Genomic DNA, 14,023 nt, shown 5'->3' with positions numbered 1-14,023 from the left:
TTAACACATCTTTAGGGGCACCTGGGTGGCTCAGTGGTTGAGCCTTTGGGTCAGGTCGTGATCCTGGGATCGAGTCCCACATCAGGCTCCCTGCATGGAGCCTGCTTCTCCCTCTGCCTGTGTCTCTGCCTCTCTCTCTCTGTCTCTCATGAATAAATAAATAAAATATTAAAAAATAGTAATAACGCATCTTTACCAGAGATCTCGGTGTGGCCGTCAATATTAGCGCTGACACTGGCATTTGTTGCTGCCGTGGAGTAACTTCTTATCCTCAAACTAACTTTCTAATCTGCTGTGATCTGAGCAATTGAAAGCTGAGGCCTAAAACTTTATGTACATTGAGGAAGCTTTGAATAACAGGTCAAAGCCCGGGTGAAATTATGGGCCTTAACACAAATGCTTCAGCAATGTGTATTTTTTTTTCCTTTTCTACTTGATGGGGAGGGCTTACACCCCCATAAGCGGTATGGTTCTGTGCTGCCTCAGACACAAACACTCCCCAAGCACAGCACTCATCCTTCTGTAGGCAGGATGGTACTGTTCTCTCTGGTTGTATGTAGTTCAAGGAGCTGAGGTCAAGAGGGACACACCGAGGTGCCTATGCTCATGTATTCAGAAGTCCAGTTGAGTGGCTTCTGTCTGTTAGCAGAACTGACTTCCGAACAATATCTCAAGGCAACACCAGAGGGAGAAATTACCCATATAACATTTGTGTGTGTGTAAATTTTGTCGTGACGCACTTAACGAGTATTTCTATGACTTCAAGTAGTTACCCAGATCTAATGTTTTCTAACCACAGTAGCTTTGTTGTAAAAAATTACAAGGATTTAAGTGTTTGAGATGAGTTCATCTTAAAAGCTAGTACAATGCCCTTTCCTTGTGTCCCCAGGTCCTGGCATTGATGTGCCTGCCCCAGACATGAGCACAGGTGAGCGGGAGATGTCCTGGATTGCTGACACCTACGCCAGCACCATAGGGCACTATGTGAGTACCCACCCAAAGCCCTGAGATCCTCATTTGCTGTCTACAAGAAATAACAAACTGATGTTATGTGGATGGAGAGAATTTGCTGGGTTCTTCTCCCCTTTAATCGTATCTTGATTTGCACATTATTTTACTTCCATCTCTCTAGTTGTAAACCATAAACGTAGCATGAACATGGACTGAGCTTTCACTTACATGCCACCCCATCCTGAAAGCTGGGATGGGACCTCAGAAATGATCACCTACCAGTCAGGGCAGGACATGGTGTAAAACACTAGAAGGGAAATGAAGAAGCCTTCAATTCTGACTTCCCGCAAAGAGCTTTCATTTAAAGAGGAACTAAGACACATAAGCAGATAAGATATGGAGATAGGATAATACATGGAGATGAGGCCTATTTAGAAGTGTACTAGGAGAGCGAAGAAGTACATGAACCAGGACAAAAATCTCAAGCCCTAGTTTTGCTAGTGAGAGGGGAGGCTCTGGCACTGCCCCTTTCCTCAAGGAGCCTGGGCTGGTGCTGTTAGACTGCACTGGAGCCCAGGGCCACGAGGTCTGGGGAGAGGCGTTGGCACCTGACAGAGACTCCATAGGACTGGAGTTGGATGTGTTATCAAGGAAAACAACCAGGAGGACTTGGGTCTGAGAGACCAAGTAGAAGTAGTGCCACTAATACAGAACACGAGAAAAACCAACTTTCTGTTCTTGAAAGGGATAGAACCTTGAAAAACATTTAAGGAGTAGGAAGAGATAGAGAGTTGAAAAGACATTCATTAAAAATGTATCTATGGGCAGCCCGGGTGGCTCAGCGGTTTAGCGCTGCCTTCAGCCCAGGGTGTGACCCCAGGGTCCCGAGATCGAGGCTCACATCATGCCCCCTGCATGGAGCTTGCTTCACCCTCTGCCTGTGTCTCTGCTTCTCTCTGTGTCTCTCATGAATAAATAAAATAAAATAAAATATAAAGTAATAAAAGATAGATAGATAGATAGATAGATAGATAGATAGATAGATAGATAGATAGATAGAGCCTCTGCCAAACAAGCAAGATATTCAGTACAGTTGGGATAATTGGGAGCACAGGGAGTCCTGATGCTGGCACAAGGCGTAACAGGGCCCGGCCAAGCCTCCACAGGTGAGATCAGAGGAGGCCTCCTTGAAGGAGTAAGCTCTAGTCTGCACTCTGATGAATAGGATCACTTGCAGAAGGGACGGGGCTGTGAGTGTTGGAGGCAGAAGGAACCATTGGATAAAGTTCTGGGGTGCAGAAGTGAACTTGAGGCTGAGGGAAGACTGGGGTAGTCAGAGTGGAAATCCAGAGAGTGGAGTCTAAGAGAGGCCACTTAGAGGAGAATTGGACCAGATCATAGGACCAAAGTCTTTGCCTTAAAAACAGAAGGATGCTGGTGGAGTGCTAACTAGAAGCAGGCATGAGGCATTTTGACCTTCACTGTGTGCAGCAGGGAATGAGACTGTTGGGGGCAGGACCATACAGGAGCCCAGGAGACGGGGGACCCTGGCCTGCGGTAGAGCTGGAGACAAATGGACAAATGGGAGAGGGATGGATGGATTGATTGATTTGATTTGATTTGATTATTTATTCATGAGAGACAGAGAAGCAGGCTCCGTTCCGGGAGCCCAATGTGAGACTCGATTCTGGAACTCCGGGATCTCACCCTGGGTGGAAGGCAGGTGCTCAACCGCTGAGCCACCCAGGAGTCCCAAGGAAGAGGGATTTAGAGGGAAGGTGGTCAGTTGCAGAAGGAGGAAGGCGAGGAGCTCCACATGCCTCGTTGAGGGAGCCGTGTTTGGGAAGAAACGAGTTCAGCAACTAGATCATCCATCTGGGGGACAGAAAGTGGAACCAGGCTGCAAGGAGCAGTTGAAGGAGGGAAATGGGGCACAAGGAGTAGCCTTCACAGAGAGGAATGGCGCTGGGCCGCAGAGCGGAAACGAGACAGGTGCCTGCTGCCCAAGGACAGGGGTGGTTGGCAATTGTCTGGCTGTGGGCTCCACGTTCATCCTTGCAGGAGATGATGCAAGAGAGACGGACAGCGGAGGTAGCAGAGTCCTCCAAGGAAATAAAGGCCTCGTGAATTTTCCTTTAAAGGGCCCTGAGGGAGGGGCGCCTGGGTGACACATTCCGTTAAGCATCTAATTCTTGGTTTTGGCTCTGGTCATGATCTTGGTCTTGAAATCAAGTTCCATGTCACACTCCCAAGCTCGGTGCAGAGTCTGCTTGAGATTTTTGCTCTCCTTCCCTCTACTTGCTCCCTCTGTCTCTTTCTCTCTCTCTCTGTCTCAAAACCTTTTTTAAAAAGTTGGGGGGAGGCCCTAGTGGCAAGATGAGCCCTGGAGAGGAGAACTAGAACTCTTGCCCCCAGAGAAGGAAGGGGGCTGCAGCTTGCAGTAGAGGAGCTCAGACATTAGTCTGAGGACCTGAGAGGGTGCAGACTGTGGTTGGGAGTGTGAGCAGGCCACCTGGATTCAGAACTGGCTCCCTTACACACCAGCTCCATGGCCTGTGGCAGGCCTTGAGCGCCCTATGCTTCCATTTCCCGTATATAAGATGACAATAGCAATAGCTCCTAATGATTAATTGAATAATAAAATATAATGCACTCAGAATAGTACCCACTCCTGGAGCACCTGGGGGGCTCAGTCAGTTAAGCACCTGCCTTCAGCTCAGGTCATGATCCCTGGGTCCTGGCATTCGGGCCCCACATCTGGCTTCCACGCTCACCAGGAGCTTGCTTCTCTTTCTCCCCCTGCCTGCTTATGTTACCTCTCACTATCTCTCTCTTTTTCAAATAAATAAATTAAATCTTTTTTTAAAAAAATAATAGTACTCCTTAGTAAAACACACAAGACAACAAGTATTCATAAATATTAGATCGGTAAATTGCGAAAATCCCCTGAAATAAAATGAACAGTATGAGATGCTTCAGAGAATTTTGGTTTTAACTGCCATTCCCCAAAATGATGCTTTTTCCATGTCCCCTTTTGATATTAAATGAGCTCCGAATTATGGTCTCTGTTTTTAAACAAGACACTAGACTGCTTAGTGCCAAGTAGTAGACACCACATTCATTATTCATAGCTTACTGCCAGGGGTGACCACAAAAGAAAGTTTTGTGAGGCACTGCCAGCTAAACCTGGCAAAGGGCTTCCCTTCTTAAAGTGATAGGAAATCCAAAATTAGGGCCTAAGGTCAGGAAGCTACTGTTTTTCTTACTCATTTCAGATGTAAACCTAAACCTGCCTCAGCTTTTGTGTAATCTGCCCAGAAGTGCAGGCCGCGGAGTGAGGGCGTGTGGTCCCTGGGCTTCTGGGACAATCCGGTGTGCTGGGCGCCGGGCAGCTGGCACCGGGCCTGACCTCAGACGGGGTTGCTAGCGGCTCCGGCATTCACATTTGCACTGTGTAAAAGCATTTGGCTCTAGGTTTGCAATTCTGCGTTCACACAAGTGTTAATTATTCATGAAGGGAACTGTGGGAAAATTGACTAATTTCTGTAAATCACTTTACTGGACTGCCTTCTTTTTTTAACTTTTATTCTTTTTTTTGTTGGCGATTTACAGCTAATACAATTCTGAGTTGTCTCTGTAAAAACAGTTAAACACACACACACACACAAAAAAAACAAAACCTTAAAAAAAAAATAGTTAAACACTACAGATAAAGACCAGGTTACTTGTTAACTCACCCAGCTACATCTATTCGGGGGTAGGGAGAGTGTGAAGTAAGGCATTGCGTCTTCCTTAGTGGGTAGCAGATTGCCCCACAAGTTTATTAAATAGTCCATAATTTATCCACAAATGTAAAATGCTTCCTTCTTTTTATGTTGATGTCCTGTGTATAATAGGGCCATCTATTTTTCCTGCCCCACTGACCAGTCTATTATTCTACATTGTTCTGGTGGCTACATTTATGGATATACCTGGAAGGGAAGTTCTCCCAAGCCCTTTCTTTCTTCTAATGACAGTTTCTGAGCAAGAATACATGGTCACTTCACAGAGAACAGGAGTACAGATGGTAAAGACTGTTACTCCCCGACCCTGCCCCCGGAGCTGGCGTTTGCTTCCAGGGGTCCTCCACTCACACTTGCACAGGAGCCTCTCTGTCTCACCCACATGTACCTTTGTATTTTCCTAACTCAAATGATACCATACCAAATACACAAAAAATTTAAGTTCCTAGAAGTAGAATCTTTGGATTACTAGGTATTTTTATTTTGGTAGGCATTCCAGATTGCCCTACAAACCTTTAATTATTTTGTCTTTTTTTTTTTTTTTTTTTCCAAATTTCTTGAATACTTTTGTTAATCTATTCCTTTAGTTGAACTTTGAATATTATCTTTTAAAGTAGCATTTAGGGGATCCCTGGGTGGTTCAGTGGTTTAGCACCTGCCTTTGGCCCAGGGCGCGGTCTTGGAGTCCCGGGATCAAGTCCCACGTCGGGCTCCTGGCATGGAGCCTGCTTTTTCCTCTGCTTGGGTCTCTGCGCCTGTCTCTCTCTCGCTCTCTCTTTATCATGCATAAATAAATAAAATCTTTAAAAAATAAAGTAGCATTTTATTGAATTTCTAGATTAGTTTGGTGGGAGAGTATCTTTACAATGTGGAGTCTTCTCATCTAACCAGAACTACCATGATACCTCTTCCTACTTAGGCTCTGTTTTGATGACATGTTCAAGTGTATGGTAGGTTTTAAGACACATGTAGGATGTATATCCAACTTAATAGGCCATAAGTACTTTTGAAGGAATAATAGTTGTAAACAGAACTATCTCTACTTTTGTGACACTGTTATTTGTACTTAATAATGTTAAGTTCCTAAAAACTATTTCTCCTGTTGGAAGATAATGATTTTTTTGTTTTTTGTTTTGTTTTTGAGAGAGAGCGCACTAGCGGGGAGAGGGAGAAGCAAACTCCCACTGAGCAGGGAGCCCACACAGGGCTTGATCCCAGGACCCTGGGATCATGACCTGAGCTGAAGGCAGACTTGAATTTAACCCACTGAACCACCCAGGCACCCCATGAAAATATGATCTATTTTATTATATTTTTTTCTAGGAACAGAAATCTAAAAAAGTGAGGCATATCCCTATTGGTGAAGGTGTATATAGTCCTCATAAGCAAAATAGACAAAAATGTAAAGTTTTGACTTTTTCTTGCAGGATATTAATGCCCATGCCTGTGTTACGGGTAAGCCCATCAGTCAGGGTGGGATCCACGGGCGGATCTCTGCAACTGGCCGGGGAGTCTTCCATGGGATTGAAAATTTCATCAATGAAGCATCTTACATGAGTATTTTAGGAATGACACCAGGGTTTGGAGATAAAACATTTGTTGTTCAGGTAAAAATGTTTGCTCTCTTGAAGAATAACTGATATACATAGAGTAAGTTTTTCAGTGTTTTTAGATTTGCAATTTTTAAATGTCATTCTTTTGAATCTCTGTAACTATTAGGATGGATGTTTCCGGAGTAATACATGCTTTAATTTCTAAATCTTGATGACTAGATTCATGTGACTAGAACCACTTTCAGTACCTCACAGATACGTATGAAACTATCACCAACTTCTTTTGGTCAGTATTTAAATTGAAGTTGTTTTCAGAAGGGGAAACGTTTGCACAATGATCCAGATTTCAACTTTCAGGAAGAATTTCTTTGGTATTTGGTTATTTTACAGAGTAGAATATAAATTAAGTTGAATGGTACTTTGTTTTTTCCAAAGGAAATGTAGAAAAATGTATAAAGACTACTTTGTACCATTCCATGCTATTAAATTTGAAAACCTATATGAAACCATTTGAAATGGACAATATTCCAGTAATATCTAAAGACATATACCAGAAAGAGAAAAGATTCATGAATTTGACTATATCAAAATTCAAAAAGATCTTTTACCTAAGAAAAATCAGTATAAACAATGTAAAAAGACAAACTTAAAGTTTCCAACTTATTCTACTGCAAAGTTTCAACACTCATAACATAAACAGCATGTAAAAACTGAGAAGAAAAAGAGCAAATAACTCCAGGGAAAAACAGGTTAGTGAAATGAACAGATAATTCTAATTCTCACAGGAGTAGACATATAAAGATGTTCTAGCTCCCTCATATTTTTAAAAAAATGCATGCAAAAGAAAATGACACAGAGGAACTGAATGGTACTTTAAAATAGAATAGAACTCCTATTCCTCCCAGGGTGTGACATAAGGCATCTGGTCCAAGGGACTGAGGACATGGGTGGCATGACTGGCTCTTTTATAAGCCAACCAACCTAAACTTCTTTAGGACTCACTATCACAGATAATAGAAGATGGGATTCCACATGGGACATTTATTGCTGAAGAGAAGCCATTCAGTACATCGTTTCTTGTGACAAAAGGATCTTGAGAATGACTTCTAAACTGATAGAATGTGTCTTGGTCAGAATATGACTCTTCCTTCTACACTGTGTAATTGTTCTCTCTAGGGATTTGGTAACGTGGGCCTGCACTCTATGAGATACTTACATCGTTTTGGTGCTAAATGTGTTGGTGTTGGTGAATCTGATGGGAGCATATGGAATCCAGATGGTATTGACCCAAAGGAACTGGAAGACTTCAAATTGGTATGTTAATCTAAAGTCTGAACTGTGACTACCCCGAATATTGTAAAGTTGAAATAAGTGTTACTAATATCTATTTCCCTTGTTAATTTTTTAAAATGCAACCCAAAGATTTGCTCTTAATAGATGAGTCTTCCTATCATGGGCACTAATTGTAAACACTGAAACTGCAGTGCAGCCATTAATTCTGACTTCTCAATCAATTCTCAGCAACATGGATCAATCCTGGGCTTCCCCAAGGCAAAGCCCTATGAAGGGAGCATCTTGGAAGCTGATTGTGACATCCTGATCCCCGCTGCCAGCGAGAAGCAGCTGACCAAGTCCAACGCACCCAGAGTCAAAGCCAAGGTGAGAGCTTGGTACCAGTGTGGAATGACCGTGAGGGTCATAGAAAAGCTCTCAATTGGTTTTTCTCTTTTTTTAACTGCTTTGTTGAGGTATAATTCAAATACCATACAGTTCACCCAAGCGTAAAATTTAGTGGCTTTTTGTATATACACAAAGCAGTGCAGCCATCCATCACCGCGGGTTTCCTCTTAAACCAAACTTCCAAAAAGTGGTTAGGGAAATAGAAGGGTTTTATATACTTTATTTATAGAACAAAAGACTTCTTACTAACTTAATTTAAACTGGACTTCTTCTCCCCATTGCCCCTTGCACCTGGTGTAGGGTTTCGATGGCACTGCTGGCATTTCTGTATGTCCTGACTCTCTTGCAGATCATTGCTGAGGGTGCCAATGGACCAACAACCCCAGAGGCCGATAAGATCTTCCTGGAGAGGAACATCATGGTGATTCCAGTAAGTCATCTGTGTTTTATATGTACTTGGAATCCTCTTCTATAAGGAATGAGAGAGAAAGAGATAATCATTAATTTCCCAAACTGTAGTAAATACTTCACCTTTATTTGCTTTTAAGAAAATACAGTAGAAGCATGGTTAGTGTAAAAAACCTGACAATTTTCACCTTGACCTGAACATTATTTTCCAACTTTAAGCTCTTTTTTGATTATGTATTTAGCCTGCTTAATAATCCAATTTTATAAATGTATATTGTGCTGGAAATATGAGTTCCAGTTAAACTCGGAAGCCTCTGTGTAATTTCTAACCTTATGCATTTCAAATGTCCCTTGCCTCTTTACTCCTATGAAGAATGTGTGCCTGGGTTATCAGTGGGCAAGCATGGGTTCTATACCAAGGATTATTTGCAAGTGGAAGTTAGTGTGGATTTGTGATGCATTTAGAACTTTTGTTGAAAACATTTAAGAGATTCATTTCAACTGAAACAGACTGCCCCTAGATAGTAGGAAAAGGAATGCTGATCTTCTCGTAAGGGGCGCTGTGGACAATCCAGTTCTGTGGTTAGTGGGCGAGCAATTTTGTCTCAAGATTTTTTTGGTAGAGAAGCTCTAACCAAAATTGATCAAATACTTGTTAGTTAATAAAAAAAAAGTTATTTTTTTTTTCAAAATGGAAAAAAACTCAAGTGGATTGGAAAAGACATTTGTTAAATTTTTAAGTGTGAAATCCCTGATGCAATCTAAGATCTATTTGGGGAGTTTAAAGTATAATCTATTTGCCTTGATATAAAAATGGAGCTCTGATGTTCATTGAAAGCATTTATTAAAACCATGATTTTCTCATTTCTTTGGTGTCTTCCCTGTCACATTTTTGTGCCTAGGACCTCTACTTGAATGCTGGAGGAGTGACAGTGTCTTACTTTGAGTGGCTGAAGAATCTGAATCACGTCAGCTATGGCCGTTTGACCTTCAAATATGAAAGGGATTCTAACTACCACTTGCTCAGTGAGTTCCGATGACCTTGTCCAAAAAATCTGGGGGGCCAGCTAAAAGTCTGGAAGAAGCTTACACTTCGAAAGGACTAGTTTCCTTTTTTAATCCCAGAGAATTTACTCTCAGAACAGAAAATTATATTATTCTGTCTTATGAGCCTGAGGACCAAAAGTATATTGAGTTTTTTCATGGATATTTAACTTACTAACTCTTTCAAATGTATTTGCATTCAGATGTTGGTTCTGTGCTGTAATGTTCTCTGAACATAATCTATAAATTAGTAAATAGAGTATCCTTTTAAGCCAGGCGCTCACTGGTACTCCTCCATTCCGATCTCTGGTTGCTCTTAGTGGAGGCCTTTCTAGTGTTCAAGAATTTTTGGAGTCTCCTGATGAGAATGTGGCTTTTCTTTGCCTAGAGTAGGCTCCAGAGTTAATGGGCCAATCTCGTCCCGCTGAAGTAAGGCCAGACCTCCAGCCGAGCTTCACTGAGCCCACTCTGAGAATCTGGGTGAAGTGTTCCATCCATTTCCGTTTCTTTTTCCCTCAGCATTTTCTTTTTCACAGAGCCAAGGAAAAACCCTGGTAATGGGTGTTATGGAAACAGAGCACTGACCTAAATTCACATTTATATAGGAATTTGGCAGAGTTCTAAATGATTAACCTGTTCACGGCATTAGTGTTGAAGGCTTCTAAACTCTGTAGTGGTTTCTGGGTCGTGGATATAGTTGGAGACTACTTTTGGTTCTACTTCATTTTTTTTTTTTTCTACTAGCAGTATTTTAACTTCACCTCTCGGCTTTCTGCAGTGTCTGTTCAAGAGAGCTTGGAAAGGAAATTTGGAAAGCATGGTGGAACTATTCCCGTTGTGCCCACAGCAGAATTCCAAGACAGGATATCGGTGAGTGCGCTGTGGCGGGCTGCCCCCCCGCCCCACACACACACGCACATGCGCACGCGCCTGGTCCTTAGCCCCCGGCAGGTGGATGAGGGTCACAGGGGGTCAGCAGCTGGCGGTGATGATGGGACCCGTGTGTGCTCTGCACATGCCTCTCTCATTATTCTAAACGGAGTAGGATTTTAGTTTAAAATAATCGCTCTTCTGCTCTTGGTACTTCTGCAATACAGATGGCTCAACAGGTGATTCTAACCTAATTGTGAAGAATTACTGTGTATCCTAACTCTTAAGCTTCAGAGAAATGGAAAGAATTGAAAAGTAAATATTAGGAGAGCCTGGCTGGCTCAGTTGGAAGAACAGGCGACTCTTGATCCCTGAGTCGTGAGTTGGAGCTCCATATTGGCAAAAGGGATCCCTTAAAAATAAAAAATAAACTTAAAAAAAAAAAAAAGCTTTACAGAAACAAAGAAAACATTAAATTGAACTATATGAAGAATTGAAATTGCTTTGTGGACATGAACAGGAATGAAAGGAAGCAGGTAGAAAAGGTATCGGAGTGAGTTAGCTGACGGGACAGTAATAGTGCCCCTATGTCACAGAGATCGTCTTCCTCGTAAATGGCAGAGACCTTAAATACAGATTAAGGTTTCTTTAATGTATTAAAGTAGCAAAAACCATAAATGGATGTTCTACTCACCGTGTCTGTGGTGAGACTGGACCTTTATTGCTGACGGGACGGACCGGCGCAGCTCTTGGGGGATGTGACGGGCTCTCAGTCCTGCCCGTGGATGCTGCCCTAATGTCTCCTCTGGGACCTCCTTCTGAAGGACCGGATGGCTCCGCGCGTGGTGCCGTCATGGGGACGTGTTCACTGTCAGGTTTTTAAATCAGGTTTGATTTCAGAGTCTACATACACCTGCAGGGAAATGGCTCAAGTATAATCAACCTGTCTCCGTGTGAAACGTCAGTCATGGGCAATGCCGTAGGCAGCACAGCGTTGGGGCCAGGGCGTCCTTGGGTGCTAGCCGCTGCCCTGGTGAGCCGGCCTTCTGGGGCCCCCTGCGCCGGCCCGCCCCACCCCGCCCCCGGCCAAGCCCCCGGCGGGAGCCCAGGAAGAGGCCAACTTGCTCTACCCTCTGTAACCAGCGTTGGCCTTGTGTGTGGACCTCCCTGTTTCCAGATGCTCTACGTGCCTCAGAGGTCGGGCTTTGGGGCTGTCCTCACCCCTGACTTGCCGGCTGGCAGGGGGCCTAGCATGTGGGTGTACAGCACAGGCTCTTTCCAGCGCCTTCCCCTAGCTCCCCGTCTAGCTCCGTGCTCCCCAGGCTTGCCGTGGCCCTGCCAGGACCTGCGTCAATGACCCCCCCGACACCCCCCGTGTGTCCCCGGTCCCCTCCTTGTCTAACGTAAACCATGGGCTCCATCATTAGCCCCTCCCTTGCCCTGTTGTGCCTCCACATGCCCCCCGCTAACACCTGAACCCTGACGACCCCAAGCGTGCCCCCATGCGCCTGTCCCCTACAACGGGCAGGAGGCCCTGCTGACTGCCCAGCCCCAACCCGAATCTCAGGTCCGCGGCCGGGCCAGCTCTCGCTTCTCCCTGTTTCACTTTCTCTCTGCCACCCCCGAGTACCTGCCTCGGGAGCTCTGGGCAGAGAAACCTCCACCCCGGCTCCCGGCGCCTGCACCGTCTCGTGTCCCAGAGCGGCTCTGGATGCCTCCATCTAAGCCCAGTGGCCTGTTTTCATGTCCCCAAAGTGTGCGGCTAGGGCTCCCCGTCCCTTCCGTCCCACCTCAGCAGTTGTTTCTGTCCTGTGCTCCGTGCGGCCTCAAAAACAGTGCAGGCCCTGGGGGCTCAGCTGGGCGTCTGCCTTCAGCTCAGGTCATGATGGCAGGGTCCTGGGATCGAGTCCTGCTTGGGCTCCCTGCTCAGCGGGGAGCCTGCTTCTCTGTCTCCCCCTGGGCTCCCCCCAACTTACGCTCCCTTGCTGTCTCTCAAACAAATAAGATCTCCAGGAAAAAAAAAAAAAAACAGCCTCAATCCTGGTTCCCCTTCCCGACTTTGTTCTTGTTTGTCTCCCTCATAGCAACGCCCTTAAGAGTCGTGCACCTGCGTGCAGTCCCTCCCCTCCGCTCCCCTCTGCTGACACCCCCACCCGGACCCCCGGCACCCTCCTGTCCTCTCCCGGCGCAGCACCTGTTCTCACAGCCGACGGCGCCTCCGGGATCCCTTTCTTTCGCCTCCTAAGACCCCACAGCTTCGGGCCTCTCCTTCCGCAGCCATTCCTTCCGTTCGCCCTCTGCGACTCCGTCACCTCTTCTCCAAGCCGCAGCCGCTGGATCACTTCGGGGTCTAATGACCTCCATCAGGCATGGGTGTTGGCCGTCTCCCCCACCGGGACACTGGTCCCTGAGGGCAGGACAATCCCTCTGCCCCCAGGCCTAGAGGAGCCCCTGGCCGGGCTCCACAAGTGTTCCATGAGGAGTGCATGAGTGGGAATCCATGCCCCACCCGGGAAGCGCCTTGTTTCCTGTGACTTGATAGGACAGAACAGAGTCTGCCACGGGCACTCTTGATACAGGGGTGACAGGTGCGCGCCTCCCGACGTGACGCAAATGTTCGCGATGGAGGGCAGCTTGGACCCCCTTTGGTGGGTGACCCTGTTTTGAGTTTCTAGCCGGCGTGGCAGGATTCATAGCTGACGTGGGGCTGGAAACAACTGCCTAGAGGAGTCTGATGAAGCAAATGAATCATGGGAGGAGTAGTTGGCAGGCGAGCTTACTGTGGTCGAGGACCCTGGGTTGGAACAGCCCAGCTCTCGCAGCCGCCGCCTTTGACCGCGGCCAGCCCCGCTGGGTGGGGTGACGGGCACAGCGTGGGTAGCACTGCTGAGTGCGGAGCCCGGGAAGAGTAGGCCAGGCTCCTCTGCCCTGGGCCCACACCCCACCGTCCTGCGTGCGGCGTCCCCCCGGGATCCTCTTGGTGACTATTGGCGTCACGTGGAATGAAGAGTAAATGGTGGCCACACCGCCACCACTGAAGCCGCCGTCCAGGGGCCGCGGGGCAGGGCTGTGTGCCGACCTCAGTCCTTGCGCTCCCAGGTGAGCGTGTGTGCGTGGCCATGTTAACCGTCTGCTCCTCCCCTAGGGCGCCTCCGAGAAGGACATCGTGCACTCTGGCCTAGCTTACACCATGGAGCGCTCCGCCCGGGTAGGTGCCGGTGCCCCTGACGGGCAGGGTCTCCAGGGGCTTCATACACTTCCCTGCCGGGCCCGGGGTGAACCGGTAATTGCAGGTTGGGCCACTGTGAGGTTCGGCGGTTAGCACATGCCCCGCCACCGGCCGTCTGGGTCGCCCTGCAGGCTTCAGGAGGCTCCCTTGCCAGAGAACGAGCGTAGGCAAAGGGTGACTAGGTCCTTAATTCAGGACTTGAAACACAATTTGAGTCCAGTTTTCCTAATTTCTCGTTCAGATTCTGTGTGGCTTTAAGTTGAAATCGCGCAGGCAGACGTTATTGGTGGTGCTTGTTGTTCGGTCTTTTTAATGAGCTAGTAGTTGACACCCTAAATTCACCCTTTTAGAGTAGACAGTCTGCACGCCCAAGCACCCTCACAAGACTGCCTAGGCATGGGCACCCTGTCCTAGCATCCTTAGCTCTGTGGAATGCTCGCAGGGCCCAGCAGGGAGCTTGCTGCCTCTAGCAGCGTACCGAGCTCAAGGCAGGGGCGGCCTCCCCG

At 46.5% G+C, this 14,023-nt stretch overlaps 1 protein-coding gene across 1 annotated transcript in view; it reads left to right on the top strand.

Moving 5' to 3' along the window:
- The window catches only part of GLUD1 (glutamate dehydrogenase 1), a 34,360-nt gene that overhangs the window by 18,880 nt on the left and 1,457 nt on the right, over positions 1-14,023 (top strand). Inside the window, exons 5-12 of the mRNA XM_077895271.1 lie at positions 890-984; positions 6,161-6,340; positions 7,463-7,600; positions 7,808-7,945; positions 8,316-8,396; positions 9,277-9,400; positions 10,197-10,288; positions 13,434-13,496. Of these exons, the coding sequence (XP_077751397.1) occupies positions 890-984; positions 6,161-6,340; positions 7,463-7,600; positions 7,808-7,945; positions 8,316-8,396; positions 9,277-9,400; positions 10,197-10,288; positions 13,434-13,496 (911 nt within the window). The remainder of the gene's footprint in view (positions 1-889; positions 985-6,160; positions 6,341-7,462; positions 7,601-7,807; positions 7,946-8,315; positions 8,397-9,276; positions 9,401-10,196; positions 10,289-13,433; positions 13,497-14,023) is intronic.

This window comes from Canis aureus, chromosome 4, assembly GCF_053574225.1.
Source record: "Canis aureus isolate CA01 chromosome 4, VMU_Caureus_v.1.0, whole genome shotgun sequence".
Taxonomy (NCBI): Eukaryota; Metazoa; Chordata; class Mammalia; order Carnivora; family Canidae; genus Canis; species Canis aureus.
The sequence above is the reverse complement of the archived record's forward strand: the minus strand, read 5'-3'. Positions and strand labels throughout refer to the sequence as shown.